The sequence below is a fragment of the Gallinula chloropus genome (genome assembly GCF_964237585.1).
Source record: "Gallinula chloropus genome assembly, chromosome: 5".
In the NCBI taxonomy this organism is placed as follows: domain Eukaryota; kingdom Metazoa; phylum Chordata; class Aves; order Gruiformes; family Rallidae; genus Gallinula; species Gallinula chloropus.
The window spans coordinates 34,690,345-34,704,457 of NC_140090.1; the positions used below are offsets into that span (position 1 = coordinate 34,690,345).

Consider the following 14,113-nt stretch of genomic DNA (forward strand, 5'->3'; position numbering starts at 1 on the left):
TTGAAAACCAGCAAAACAAAGACACCCAGTAAATACAGCCATTTCCCCTTGAACCGCATCTTTCCGGAGTGGCGCCGCTTTACCTCTTGATTGATAAATACACAAAAACCCCAATAAGTTAAAAGTTAAGAAAAAAGTCCAACCCCTGAACTGCGCCCTGAGTTCAGGTAAATAAGAAAGTGCTGACATGAGAAATACAGTCCAGTGACGCTATGAAAATATTTTTTCCTGGTCCTCAGGGCATCCTTTGGGACCGGTGAGCGCGGTGCGGTGCCGGCGGGGCTGCTGGCGGGAGCTAAGTGCATTGGTCCTGGAGCGCTGCGCACCGCAGGTCGTTCAGCACTTGGAAGAGGTGGAGGATGGCAGAGGCCTCCAGGCAGCCGGTAGTCTCCTGCGGTGGAGAGGAAGGATGGGTTAGCACCAGAGGTGGGGTGCAGTGGGACCCAACCCCCCCTTGTCCTGCCAACTTACTGTTTTTTTGGCCGTCTGCAGCTTCTGCAGCCAGTGCCTTAGTTTCCCAGAGGGCTGATGTGAGGGAGCCTCTGTGGCCATCTGCAAGGAAAGCAGCTGTGTAAGGACTGGCGGCGTCCCGCGGTGACGCCACCTGCACCGGGGTCGACCGGTTCGTGGTGGGGGGAGCACTCACCCAGCCCCGCAGGTCCTCCCGGACTTGGGTGAGGAAGGCCAAAGGCCGCTGGCGTGCCTCGTCGAACGCAGGGGTGGTGGTGGGGAGCCCCAGCATGGCGGTGGCAAGTTCCAGCTCAGCTTCCACCAGCATCACTCGGTCGGCCATCTGTGGGAAGGAGCCATCCTGGTTAGGGACCCAAAGCAGGCAGGCTGGCTGGGGGCTGCAGGACAGGGGTCCTGAAGCCCTGCCTGGAGGGGTGTGGATAGAGGTGGAACCAGCTAGAGGGGGGATGTACCCCCTTTTTATAGCATCGCCTTGCTCTTACCGACAAGTCTGCCGGCCTCCATTTCCGATGGAAGAGCCTGGTGTGGCATTTGCGGTCCGACAGCAGCATGATGTGCTCCTGCAGGCACAAACCAAGAGGGAGAATGAATAACTGTCATCTGGACATTTGGCAATGCCATGTGACCCCAGTCAGCCTCGAGGGGTTCGAAACCAGGACAAAATTTGTCCCAGCATCTTTCTAGTCCCCCCGAAAACATCCAGAGGTCTTGAGTTCGGCATCCCCTCTGCCTTGCATCCCACCACCCCCCCCCCCATTGCCAGCAATACTTACAAACTGCTCCTTCATCTTCTGCACAGCCTTCAGCTCATGGGGCACGAGGAACTGATACTTCGATAGGCTGAAGTTCTTCTTCAGGGTGCCTCGGGGGAAGGCAGCCCCGAGGCCATCCCCCAACACCGCTGCAAGCAGCAGGGCGAAGCTGAGGTGCAGCATTTTGACGGCGAGACCGTTATGAGGAGCGAGCAGGCTGTGGTGCAAGAAGCCCAAGATGATGAACCAGAGGGCTTGCAGGTCAGATCCACCGAACCCCTGATGCGGAGGTGCCGGATGGTGTTGCTGTGGGTGGCTTGTGCGGCTGTAGGGCTCCTGGGCTGGTTGTTGGTCTCAAGAAGCTGCTTTGGTGTTCTGTGACTGCCTCGCTGCTCCATCTCCCTGGTTTTTATGCCGCCTGCCCGGTGCAATTGCGCTTTCAGATCGGCAGGAAAATCCACAGCCCGGCAGATCTGGAAAGAGGAAAGCGAAAGCGACGGCGGAGGGAATCCCGCTGCTGCAGGTGTGGTAGGTGTGGGCAGTGCCTATCTGCCGGCGGCCCCGCCGCCAGCCTGCCCCGCCGCCAACCTCCATGGGCGCACCCAGCACCCTGAGGATGCAGGGGGATACTTAGGCTACCTTTGTTATGTGCCCCTCCAAGGGAGCTGGGGGCGGGGAGGAGGGAGAAAGGACACCACTCCCACCCACTCCCACTCCCACCTGCAGAGCTGCTGGCCATGATCCAGCCCAGCACTGTGCCAAAAGCTGCGTGAGAACCCCGAGGCATACAGCCCCATGGGGACAGTGGGCTCAGGGTAGCCAGGAGGATTTTGGTGCCTCCTGAGGGGCAGCAGTTCATGCCTCAGTTTCTCAACAGAAAGCGCAGCACAATGGCTACGGCAGGGAGGAGGCAATACAGCGGGTGCTGCTGAGCTCGTTATGTGCTCGTTATCCTGAGGGACCAGGTTCACTGCAAGAGCAGGGAAAATAGTGAAAGCAGAAGCGGTTCCACCTGGCATTTTCCAGGTGGGACATAAGGCTCTATAGGGCAGGGGGACTGCCAGAGATGAGCACGGCTGCGAGCCCCACCAGCTGCTGCAGCACAGAAATACAAATACCGTGTAGTGACATCTCCCTGTTGACAGCTGGAACAATGTCCTCGCTCAGGAAAAGCTGTCCTTCCCCAGAGGTAACCTTCTGAGACACGAAGCCATCATTGCTGCGCGGCTGTACATTCCTCAGGCCTTAAATACAGACCTGTGCCTAAAAAGCAGATGCATAATAGCACAGCAGCGGGTGTAAATGCACTTTTTGGGGGCTCCTGGGGTGGCTGCTCCAAAATGACCCAATTTTTAGTGTTAAATTGCTGACTTCAAGTGGTCCACACAAACGAGAGATGCGCAAGGTGGTGGAAAGATGGACCTACCAGGATGAAGCTGCTGTGCAGAGTGGTGGAGGTGGGCTGGGACCTCTGGACATAGTCCAGTCCAAGCCCCACTAGAGCAGGTTGCCCAGGACACAGTCCAGTTTTGGCTCTCTCTAAGGATGGAGACTCCAGCACCGCTCTGGGCAGCCTGTGCCAGTGCTTGACCATTCTTGCTGTCAGGTGGATTTTGGTGTTTCAGGATGTGCCCATCACCTCCTGTGTGGGCAGCGGGCACCACCAGAGACGAAGAGGAGCAGAGGGGCAGGCAGGGACGGCCACCGCAGCTCTTCCTGCCTCAATGAAACACGGACACAGCCCAGAACAAAGCCAGGAGAGCACAGCACAGTGACAGAGCCTGACAGCATGGTGGGCACAGGAGCTTCTTATCATGGGGTCCTTCATCTGGACAGGACCTCAGTGCACTCCTCTCTTTCTCTCCCATTAAACACACAGATTTAGAAAAATGAGTTTTATTTATTTATTTTATTCACGCTTAGCACAACTGAGATAAAAACCCTGGACCAGTGTAATGAACTCCAGAGCTGTTACCCAAGCAGCTAGAACAGGTGGGACCTCAGCCAAGCCAGGCTGGGGGGTGTAAGGATGAACTTGGCCATGGGGAGGGAGTGAGGGTCCTAGCTCTGCCCCTCCTAACCAAGGTGCAAGCCATGCTGGGGTGTTTTGGCACCTGGGCTGGGATCTCCAGTGGCCACAAGTGAGGCCGGAGCAGGGTGCTCAGCACCCATCTGTGATATCCAGCACCAAGATAGCAACATCCAGTGCCAGAACCACCCTGTGTGCAGCCCATGCCCCAGACCTAGGTTGGAAGATGACCCTGTCTACATGTTGATCCATGAGCTGCTACCCCCTGCCATGGTCTCCCACCAAGGACAGCACTGGAGGCACTCTCAGGTGCCCTAGCATATTCACATCCCTCCAGCACCCAGGTTCCCTGGCTTCTCTTCCCCGTGGCTGTGATGTTTGGCTCCCAGACGTCATTTCTGGTTGGAAAAGCAAAGTGAAACTTCATCTCCTCACGCAGGCAAAAGGAGATCAAGAGGCTTCAACGGAAAAGTGAAAGCCGAGCGGTGGAAGCCGGGGCTGCAAGTGCAGGCCCCCAGCACTGCGGGTGGCTGGGATGGAGGTTGCAGATCTCCCAGGGGTCCACTCAGATGTTTGCCCTTCACTTGCCACCAGCCATAGCCGAGCGGCAGGCACCTGGCTGAGCAGCAGCAGGGGCTTCACCCTGCTGGGATGCAGATTTGCTGTCTGGGCACCGACACACCAGCAAGCATCTCACATGGTAATGTCATGCCCCACCACCCCTGATCCCAGCCCAGCCGGCAGAGCCTGGCCACAGCTGGCAGAGCCCAGCCACAGCTGGCATGGCTTCTCCAAACCGCGCTGGTGCTGCCTCCTGCCACCGCAGCGGAGGGTTTCCCAAAGTCCGCACAGGCTGGGGATGCCGCACCGTGCCCATGGGGTGCTGGGGATCCACGGCAGCCTTCACCACAGCCCCAACTGCGATGGCACAGTGCTGGACATGGCACAGATGGTGACACCAGAGCCCTCTCCTCAGATTCATGCAGCGCAGAGAGATGGAGCCATTTGAACTTGCTCCAAACCAGAGGTCCTTGGTACAAGAAGGAAAGCGAAAGTGGGCAGGACTGGCACAACCACCCTGTGACTCATCAGCTGCCACGTGGCACAAGCCTGAAGGTCCCAGGTCCCTCTTTCCCTCATCCCGGTTGGCACATCATCAGGGATGAACCAGCTTGTGCTCAAGTCACTGAGAAAACTAGCCCCAAGGAGCGCCCCAAAAAGCCAGCTATAAAACCCGGCCACCTGGGTGACATGCGGGAGCCCTGCCCATGGTTCAGTGGCCCCAGGGGCCAGCAGGAGGTCTTGGCTTGGCCACCGCCACTCAGCCCATCCCCACAGGCCCCAGGGTCTCAGAGCCGGCCCAGTGCCCCAGAGCCCCTCTCTGCCTCCCAGGTTGCAGCAGCCACCGCGACATCGGGCTGGTTTGTGCTGCTCCACGTGCCTGCTGCTGCTGATGCCATGCCCAAGTGGTGATGTAATCCCTGTTACATCACAGCAAGTCATCTGCTGCATCAGCCTGTGGGATTCACCAAGCCTTCCACGGAGAGAAGGGCTGTTAATTGCAAGGTTAATTAGCAGGCAGGTTTAAATAAACTGTGCAAAGTGAGGAAGAAACCCGGAGCAGCACTTGTTTAGCAGAGCTGTCAGCCAGTACTGTGGGAAATGGCCTGTCCCTTCCCTGGGGACATCTCCCTGCAGGGTCACACCTCCCCAGGACAAGCCCTGCCAGCCCAGCTAGGGCTGCCCCAGCAGAGGCAGTGGGACACACCACCCACCTCCTAGTAGCACCCAGCTCCTTCTACTGGTGTGGCCCTGGGCAGGGAGAGACCTCTAGTGCTCCTCCAGGAGATGACAGGCCACCAGCCTCATCTTGCCCAGCACAGGAGGTTTTATGGGTGCTGCTCACCCAAAGGCAACCTGCACCCTGTGTAGCCTCTTCACTGGTGACCTGCAGCAGGGCTCGATTCAGCATCATGCCTCAGAGCGAGGTCTTCTCCACCACCCAGCCACAGAGACCAGCCTTGCAGCAGCACTGGGCTTTCCTCCCCACAGCTGTTCTCCCAGAACCCCACCATCAGCCAAGGAGCCACCAAGCAGGGTCCAAGCCTTCGCTCCCCACCCTGGGCAAGCTGAGCCAGCAGGCCGTGATCCCAGTGGAGATACACCCAGGGCTGGCCACCATTGCTGGGTTAAGGAGGCCCAGTCTCTGTGCCCATGGCAGGACTATACCCAAAAGCCCCAGGACCACTGCTGAACCCCCTCCAGCACCCACAAGCTCCCTCCAAGCACTGTCCCTGGGGGGAGGCAGGCACGGATACATCCCTTCCGTCTTCCTTAATGCACCAAGGTGTGGAGGCCACAGCCCTTCCCACGGAATCCAGGCACCCTTCTCGCCAGGGCAGGAGTTACAGGAAAGGGAGAGGTCCTCACACCAGCTGCATCTGGACTCAGATCTCCAGAAAGCAAACAGAAGCTGTGCCAGACCCGGCTTCAAACCCCTGTGCCTCCACCTGCCCCTCCCCAAAAGGCAGCCTCTAACTTCCCCGTCGCAGCAGGGGGAGGGACAGCAGGCACAGCGCTGCTACCCACGGCAGTGAGCCCAGAAAGGGTGCTGAGCCACGCTGGGGCAAGCAGCCCCATGAGCAGGGGTCCTGGCATGGTGCTGAGCAGACCTCGCCAGCCTGCAAGAGGCCAGGGCTGGTGTGAGGAATGATGGAGTGTGCAGGAAGAGCCCTGGCAGCTTGGTCTCCAGAGGCAACACACAGCTCCTCACGTGGCCTGGGCAGGGAAAGGGGCAAACGACCCTTTTCCACCTAAAACCCGTCCACCCCATGAAGCAGGGGGTGGGCAACGTCCCCAAAGTTCACTTATTCCCACCCCAGCAGATGCTCTCTCACCTCTCTTCAGAAGGGAAAAGCCACAAGCAGCCTTCTCAGCTTCTTTTATTGTCATGAATCATGTAGGAAACGCAGCAAGCATCTCCACTGTTACCGTGATTCTCACCCCTGTGTGCAATCCCACTACCACCAGTCTGAAACCAGACCCTTCCGGTGCTGACAGGGTCTGGGGGGACCAGCGTGGACAGGAAACCGAGAGCAGGCGTGAGCGCTCATCTGCTTTCCCCAGAAGATCAAAGTGTCAATCACCAAAATCAGTGTCAATCTTCCAAAGCAATAGGGGCGGACACGAGCAGGGTACGGACACACATCCCACTTCCTCCATCCCTTCCGGCACTAGGTCAGGACAAGGGTTTTCCTCTCACCGACCCTTGCACCCCAGCACACAGACGTGCCTCACCCAGAACTCCACGGGGGTTTCAGGAGAAGAAACTCCCATCGCCTCCAGCATCCTGAAACAAGCAGAGAAAGGGGCTTGCTCTGTCCAGACAGCTCCCACCCCTGCAGGGCAGCATCCACCACCAGACAGGTCTCTTCCCACCCCCAAAGCATCCAGGTCCTGGTGGCAAATTCTTCCAACCTCCACAGGGATTGTTCTGGCCAGGGAAGTAGTTCTCAGGCACAGGGGTGACCTCTCCTTCCCAGCTCTGCAGCAGGCTCTTCTTGTCAGCCAGAACAGCTTGGTTAGGACACCACTATCAGTATTTCCTCCTCCCCTCTGCTACTCAAAAGCAAAGCAGAGGAACTCAAGAGACCTTCACCACGAGCCTCACGTGGGTACATCAGTGCAAGAACAACCCCTAGCTACGTGGACCTAAACTGAGGTCAATCATGCTGGGAGTATTGTGTCCAGTTCTGGGCTCCTTGGTATAAAAAAGACAGGGATCTCCTGGAGAGAGTCCAGCGGAGGCTACGAAGGTGATTAAAGGCCTGGAGCATCTCCCCTATGAGGAAAGGCTGAGCGACCTGGGGCTGTTCAGCCTGGAGAAAAGACGACTGATCAATGTTTATCAATATCTGAAGTGTGGGACACAGGGGGAAATGGCCAGCCTCTTCTCAGTGGTCTGTGGGGACAGGACAAGGGGAAATGGCCTCAAGTTGGAGCACAGGAAGTTCTGCACCAATATGCAGAAGAACTTCTTCCCAGTGAGGGTGACAGAGCCCTGGGACAGGCTGCCCAGGGCGGTGTGGAGTCTCCTTCTCTGGAGATATTCCAGCCCCTTCTGGACGCCTCCCTGTGCCACCTGTCCTAGGGAGCTGCTTTGGCAGGGGGCTGGACCTGATGATCTCTGGAGGTCCCTTCCAACCCCTACGATTCTGTGAGCAGCTGAGGATCTGCTGTGCAACCTCTCCAACAAGCATCCACCCATTCCTGGGGGAAGGAGCGAATGGAAGGCTGCTCAGCTCACTTCTAGCTTGAAAGGGTCACTGCAACATCACTCATTTGTGGTGTAAGAAGGGTGGGTAAGAGGGGTCTTCCACATCCTCCTCGTTTTCCCAAGCGATTTTCTCACCTCTTTTCAGTCTCTCTGAGAAGGGATTTAGCAGCTTCGGGGTCATTCTTCATAAAGGCTTGATAAGGAGAGACAGATTCCAGGTAACCAACCACACCAGCCACAGTCATGGGAATTTTGTCAAAGATATCCGTGATTCTAGAGGGGAGATGGGGAAGGAAGGAGCATTGGAACATTTAATCTCAAAAGCAGTGGAACAAGGACTGCAGATTGAATTGGGGGTCAATAAAATACCCAACACTAGGCACCCAATAGATGGGAACAACATCTGGTTGTGGCATTTGGGGGGTCAGCAGCTCTAATTAGTGCCGTACTGGAGAAGCAGACAGGATGCCAGTGATCATCTAGCAGAGTCTGGGGCTCAGACAGCCCCTGAGGTACAGATCTGCTTGCAGAGCCCACTCCCCACTCCAGCAACTCCCCAACCCTGATGGCAAGGCATCCTTCTCCCCAGCCGAGTCACCCCACCCTATGCACTGCTAGGGAGGCAGGCACTGGTTCCCTGGAGCTCTGGGGCAGATTCTCTCACCTCATTTCCCCTTCCCCTCATCCACTAATTGATCTGTTCAGAAACCTCAAGTTATTGTAAACTCCCCAACTAAAACCCCCCAAAACCTAACCCAGTTCTGCCTGAAGCCAGAAGGGTCCTTGCAGCCCTGAGGCCACACCTTGCGGCCCGGCACAGAGCTGCCCAAATTCCAAGGGGACCAGGAGTGCAGCCCCAAGGCCCTGCCACCACGCAAAGGTGCTTGCTGGAACCTGGCTCCCCAGTGTCCTCACCGAGCCAGTGGCAGAGCAGCCCCACAGTGCAGTGGGGACACCACCTCTATCCCTTCCCGGTGCCACTCCAAGGAGTTCCTGCTCACCTCTTCTTGTCTGGAAATGGCAAGGCCTCAAAGATGTCTTTGTAGTCTTCCAAGACGAGTTTTATTCTGTTATGTGAGTATTTTAAGAGTACGTCCCAGGACTGTGAAGACAGCAGATTAAAGCCCAGCACAAAACCACCTGAAGCTCTCAGCTTCCACTTCACCTGGGGTCACTCAGCCCCACCTCTGATGCCTTCATACATGCACATTTTGTCTGGTGGGGTTTGGGTTTAACTTCTCCTTGCATTCAAATTCACCAACCCCCTTTTTCTGCTTGCCATTCTTCTCGCTGGGATTAGGGCAACAGGAGACATCTCTGACAGTACCAGCCCACCCCAGATGTGCTCCACAGCCCTTCTTGCCACACCAGAGCCTTCCCTGTCAGTCCCAATGCTCCTTCTCTCATCAAGCCAGCCCCAGCCCCATACGGAAACTGCTGATGCCCCATCCCAACCTTGTCCTTCTATGTAACCACTCCTCCACCCCATACTCTAGAGCTATCTAGTCGTACCCCCAAGCCCAAGACTTCCCTCTCTAAGTACCACACATCTCCCCCGGCCAGACCACGAGGGGAAGCCCCAAGGTTTAGGTCTCATCACCTCACCTCCCTGAAGATTTTGGTCAGCTTTTCGGAGCAGTTTCCATAGCGCAGACTCATGTCCACAGTGTAGGTGCTGATGGCCACACAACCGCCTGGCTTAACCACCCGGTTTGCTTCCCTCATGAACTTCTCCATGTCAAACCAGTGCGCAGCTGTGAAGGATGTCAGGAGGTCCACTGAGGCATCCTCAAACGGCAGCTCCTCTGCAGGGCACACGCTAGAAGGGGGAAGGCAGGAGAGACAGGCTATCACATGGGAATCAGGGAGCAGGACATGAAGTCAGTGGGAATTTGTTGGAGTCGGCGGTGACCGTTTGGGAAGCAAGACCATGTAGATATAGGATAATGCCCATTCATGCCAGGAATCCCATCAAACGGGATTTACTGTTGGGCCAGCTGGCTCCTACAACAGTCATACTCACAAAACACCACCTCCACGCCAGGGCCTGTATTTTGCCTTCAACTGAGCTTGCTCCCCCGACACTCACAGGTAGGAGACGTTGGGCGTGGAGGGGGCATCCCTGGCCTCCTGGATCTGCGCTTCGCTGATATCCGTTCCCACCACCTTCTTGAAGTGCTCCGCAAGGAAGCGGGTGCCTTGTCCGGACCCACAGCCAACATCCACCACCAGCTCCACAGAGTTCACGCTCTGTGGGGAGGAGAAGACACATCTCAGTGGGTGACCTCCCCGCTTCCATCCTTTTACCCCATTCCTTCCCCCAGGATCCGTGCAGCAACATCCCCGGCACAACCCATGGAAAGGCTCTTTAATGCCCACAGCTTGCCCTGAGCCCTACTCATTTATTCTTCCCTGTGCAGTGACCGAGGTCACACTCCCAGCAGGATAACCACCCCTCCCCACAAATATTGCTCCCCATTTACCTGAAGCCTGGCCATACCCCACTCACCTTCTCCTGCAGGTAGCCCAGGATGATCTGCTGCAGCTCTTTGCCTGGCGCAAACCTGTATTTCTGGTAGACGGCTGCGTGCCCTCTCCCCTCAAACATCTGGGTGGCCATGCTTGGATAACCCAGCGCCTGGGAGGAGGCAGCAAACCTGGTTTGTCACCACAGGATCAAATTCCTCCTTAGCCTGGTAAAGCCTCCAGTTCCTGGCAGGGGCCCGGGGAGGACTTTGCCCGTGAGGCTCCATTGAGGGAGCGCAAGCCTGCTCCCCAGGCATCCCTCCCGCAGGTACAAACTAATTGCAGAAGCAACCTGCAGCGTCTAACAAGGAAAAGCTTTCTAAGCTTTTTTAACCCTCCTCCTCACTCCTTCCCTTTCCCCCACCCACCTGGGCATCTTCAGAAACAAAACACCAGGACAGGGGAAACATCTGTGTGTTTGGGGAGACCAAGCAAAGCAGCAGAAGGGGAAAGCAGGCTTGGTTTAAAGAAATCCTTTACTATTGGCAGCCCCATCATTCCAACCCCACCCTGCACTTCCCAACACGTGCAGTATATTTTTTCACCCCATTCTGCCCCTGAACTCCTCAAATCCTTCCTTAAACCCCAAGCTTTGGTAGCCCAGCCACGCTGGGGGGCCAGCTCAGCCCCGGCTGCCCAACCTCCCGAGCAACTTTTGCAGACACAGGGCCCAGTATTGCCCCACTTCCCCGTGGGTTTACCCACCCCAGCTGCTATAAACCACGGGCTGGGCCCAAAGCCCAGCGCATTTCGGCTCTTCGCCCATCGCGCCGGAAGGCTCTGGGCCGTATCCTGTTTATCCCAACGCGCGAGCAGGCGCTGTGAGAGGCAGCGGCGACTTCACGCTCTGACGACAGAACCCCGAGAGTCATCTGACGGGCAGCCACCCCCCTCGCGTGTTCGGAGGAGGGCAAAGGGACGGGACACGAGCATCACAGGCGCGTCCCGCGTCGGGCGGCGACGGGGTGCTGTCACCGCTCGGAAGAGGTGCTGAGCCAGGCAGCGGCTCCAGACTACTCACTCGCAGAAGCGAACAGCCCCCACCCCGTTCCCCTTTTGGGGGAGACCCTCTAGGTGCTCTCTGTGGGCTCGCAGAGGCTTCTCCCCCTCCCTTCCCCGGGCAGCTTCACCCTCTCTTACCGCCGCCAGCCCCGCACATCCGGAGCTGCGGGCCGCTCCCGGCGCCGGGACAAAGGGGACGCAGGCACCGCCCCCGGTACGGTACCGCCCGCCCCCGGGCAAAGCGGGGCGGCCCCAGCTGCTGCCCGGCCCCGACCGCTGCCTTCCTCTCCCCGCCGTCCCGAGCGAAGCGGCCGAAAATTGGCAGGCAGCTGCCAGAGGCAGGCAGGCTGGCTAGCTGGCTCCCTCCCCCGGACACCCCGCAGACCGCATCACCCCCAGTGTCAGTGGGTATGAAAACCAGCTTTGGGACCACCCCACTCCCCCGCGGAGCGGGGAGGTGGCAGGAGAGCAGGAGTCAAACCCCGCAGGCACCCCAAGCCTTACCTGGGGGTCTTGCTGCACTGGAAACTTCCCCTTACCCTCCCTCACAGGCATAAATAGAGCCTGGACAACCCCAGCGCCAAGTTTAAGAGCCCGGAGCGTTGGTATGTAAGGACCAGGCAAAGCCCCTCTCCTGATTTGCGGCAGAGCCAGGGCTGGCTTGAAGCCCTTCACCTCCCTTTGTCTTTTGTGAATCTGTGCCAAATAGCACAACCTTTAGGCCCCTCCTAATTTTAAGGGTAATCGGTGGCACTCACCCAGGGCTGAAGATGGAGGCCACCCTGTAGTGGTTTGCTGAATCAAAGCATGGGTTGCAGTGGTTGAGCTTGTGTCCCTGAGTAGTTCGTTTCATGCAGGTGGCAGGGATGATATTCTGGGCTGTGGTCACTGGCCCTCTTCCTAACTTGGGGGGGGCCGTAGCACAAGGCTGTTCCTGTTGGCGATGTATAGGTGCTGTTTGGGTGTCCTCTGGCTTCAGCTAGGACCGAGTACCTACAGTAAGAACCCGAGCCAGGCATTGGTCCTTTCCTGAGCTCTCCCAGCCTTTGGCTCGCTGGATACAGGTACCTTTGATTTCTCTACCCCAACTTTAGGCCTGTATTTCACAAGTGGCAGCCTGTATTCCCTGCACCATGCAGCAGTAAACTGGGCTCCTTGACCTTTGGGTTGCTGAGCCTTAGCCCAAAAGTGAGGTATACCCAAGGCACAGAGAAACCCAGAATCACCAGGTTGGAAAAGACCTTTGAGATCATCAAGTCCAACCGTTCCTGTCCTGTGCTAAACCATATCCCTGAGCACCTCATCTACCTGTCTGTTAAACACACTCAGGGTTGGTGACTCAACCCGCTCCTTGGGCAGCCTGTTCCAGTGCCTGATAACCCCTTTGGTGAAGAACTTTTTCCTAACATCTGATCTGACCCTGCCCTGGCACAGCTTAGTGCCATTCCCCTTGTCCTATCTCCTGTAACCTGGCTGAAGAGACCATTGCCCACCTCTCTGCACCCTCCTGTCAGATAACTGTAGGCAGTGATAAGGTCTCCCCTCAGTGTCCGCTTCTCTAGGCTGAACACCCCCAGCTCCCTCAGCTGCCCCTCAGAAGGCTATCAGACGCTGCCCATCATCCCTACCAGCCCACTTATTAAATCCATAGGCTTTAAGAAAAACCAAAGCACCCTGGGATCTTCACAATTTCTCCCCCAAACCTACAGGCCCCATGGATTAAATTATCTAGTGGGTTCCTGAATCAATGGACCTCCAAACCCTATCCTGACTATGGAAAAAGGGAGAGTGAGATACTTGCATGCCTCCAGCCCTGCACCTTTGTGCCTTTGCAGAACGCAGATCTTTGCTTTTCACCGCAGCATCACCAAGCAAACCCTAACCTCACCTATGGCTGGAGAGGAGTTCCTGCCTGAGAGGTACTCACCTGACAGCTCCCCAGCAGTCCCAGCCTGTGCTGTGTCCTCACCTTCCTTCCCACAGTAGGGGAGTACACAGCCACCCTCCCAGCTCAGCTGCTGGGGTTACACCGCAGCCACTCAGGCTGTTCCCAGACACGGGTTTGGTTTGGGGCTTTTCACTGGGAATGTGTCTCACTCAGAAATTAATTTAAAAAGAAAAACCCAAACCAGGTCTATTTTTGGGGGGAAAAGCCCAGATGAGACCCCTGCCAGTCTTTGCGCGTTGCCTTTCGACATCATTCACCAAGGGCGCTGTGATTTCCACAGTGCCACGCATCTCCTCTTGCTATGGAAGGAGATGTTTGTTTTCCATCCTGGTGGTTCGTTTCACTGCACATCAGGAAACGTAATCCCGAGTGCCTTTCCTCAGCAGAGTGTCCTGGCATCCGAGGGAAAGAGCGCTGCTGCATGGGAACAACACCGATGATGTCACCGTAACCAGAGGCTTTGATATTTCTGAAGACTTCCTTTCCCTTATTCTGGTTGGAGGGGAGATAGAGGCAGGCAGGGCCAAGCTGAAGGTTAGAGGAGGAGGTCTGCAGAGGAAACTGCCCTGGACTTGGAAATCCTGCACCTCCCATTACTCATCCTGCTGTAAATCTTTTGGCAGGAATGATGATGTCCAGCCCTCAGGGGAGCCGAAAGTCCTGGCTGGGAGCAAAGCCCCAGCGCTGGCATCTTCCAGGAACAAGAAGAAACAAGTTCCTTTTCCCATGATTTCACCTTTCAGTGAAGGGGGATGGGAAGGCAGATAAAACAAGGAAGTCACATGAAAATCTGTAGCAGAGCACGCTGAGATCTCCCATTCCCCCCACAGTGACAGGAGTCTCCTCCGTGCTTCCTGGCTCATCTTTATTTGCTGGCTAAGCAACACCAACAGCTGATCATTGTCTCCAGGCTGTTCGTAAGCATACAGCCATTGATCTCTTGTTCCACGATGGATGACAGACCCAACTGTTCCAACCCACCTTGGTGGCACTGCCATCCAGCCTTGTGGCCGTGGCCGAGAGGGTCCCCAAGTCCTCCCAGCATCAGCCCAGATGTGCCCAGAGTTTTCCCACCTCCTGTCTTCTCTGGCAGACACGGAGTTGGAGAG

The 14,113-nt window shown here is 56.7% G+C and overlaps 2 protein-coding genes across 2 annotated transcripts; both read right to left on the reverse strand.

Moving 5' to 3' along the window:
• Positions 1-295: 295 nt before the first annotated feature.
• Positions 296-1,406, reverse strand: LOC311192154 (interferon lambda-3-like; the record flags this gene model as incomplete). Its single annotated transcript, XM_084264578.1, has 5 exons — positions 296-391; positions 472-552; positions 647-793; positions 954-1,031; positions 1,245-1,406. The coding sequence occupies 5 exons, from the start codon at positions 1,404-1,406 to the stop codon at positions 296-298; spliced, it is 564 nt and encodes a 187-aa protein (XP_084120704.1).
• A 4,776-nt stretch (positions 1,407-6,182) lies between these two features.
• On the reverse strand, positions 6,183-11,205 carry LOC311192930 (putative methyltransferase). The gene is made up of 7 exons (XM_084265617.1): positions 11,195-11,205; positions 10,038-10,166; positions 9,618-9,778; positions 9,134-9,347; positions 8,530-8,630; positions 7,664-7,801; positions 6,183-6,601 (listed from the first exon to the last, which is right to left on the reverse strand). The coding sequence occupies exons 2-7, from the start codon at positions 10,146-10,148 to the stop codon at positions 6,511-6,513; spliced, it is 816 nt and encodes a 271-aa protein (XP_084121743.1). The 5' UTR covers positions 10,149-10,166; positions 11,195-11,205; the 3' UTR covers positions 6,183-6,510.
• Between the last annotated feature and the right edge of the window lie 2,908 nt (positions 11,206-14,113).

What these genes read in the sequence shown, in the direction of transcription:
- LOC311192930 (XM_084265617.1), bottom strand. Translation starts at nt 10,148, where the DNA reads ATGGCCACCCAGATGTTTGAGGGGAGAGGGCACGCAGCCGTCTACCAG. An exon ending in TGACCAAAATCTTCAGGGAG is followed by an intron (nt 8,631 to 9,133) that starts GTGAGGTGATGA and finishes CTGTCTTCACAG; the next exon opens with TCCTGGGACGTACTCTTAAA. An exon ending in CTCAGAGAGACTGAAAAGAG is followed by an intron (nt 6,602 to 7,663) that starts GTGAGAAAATCG and finishes TGCTTGTTTCAG; the next exon opens with GATGCTGGAGGCGATGGGAG.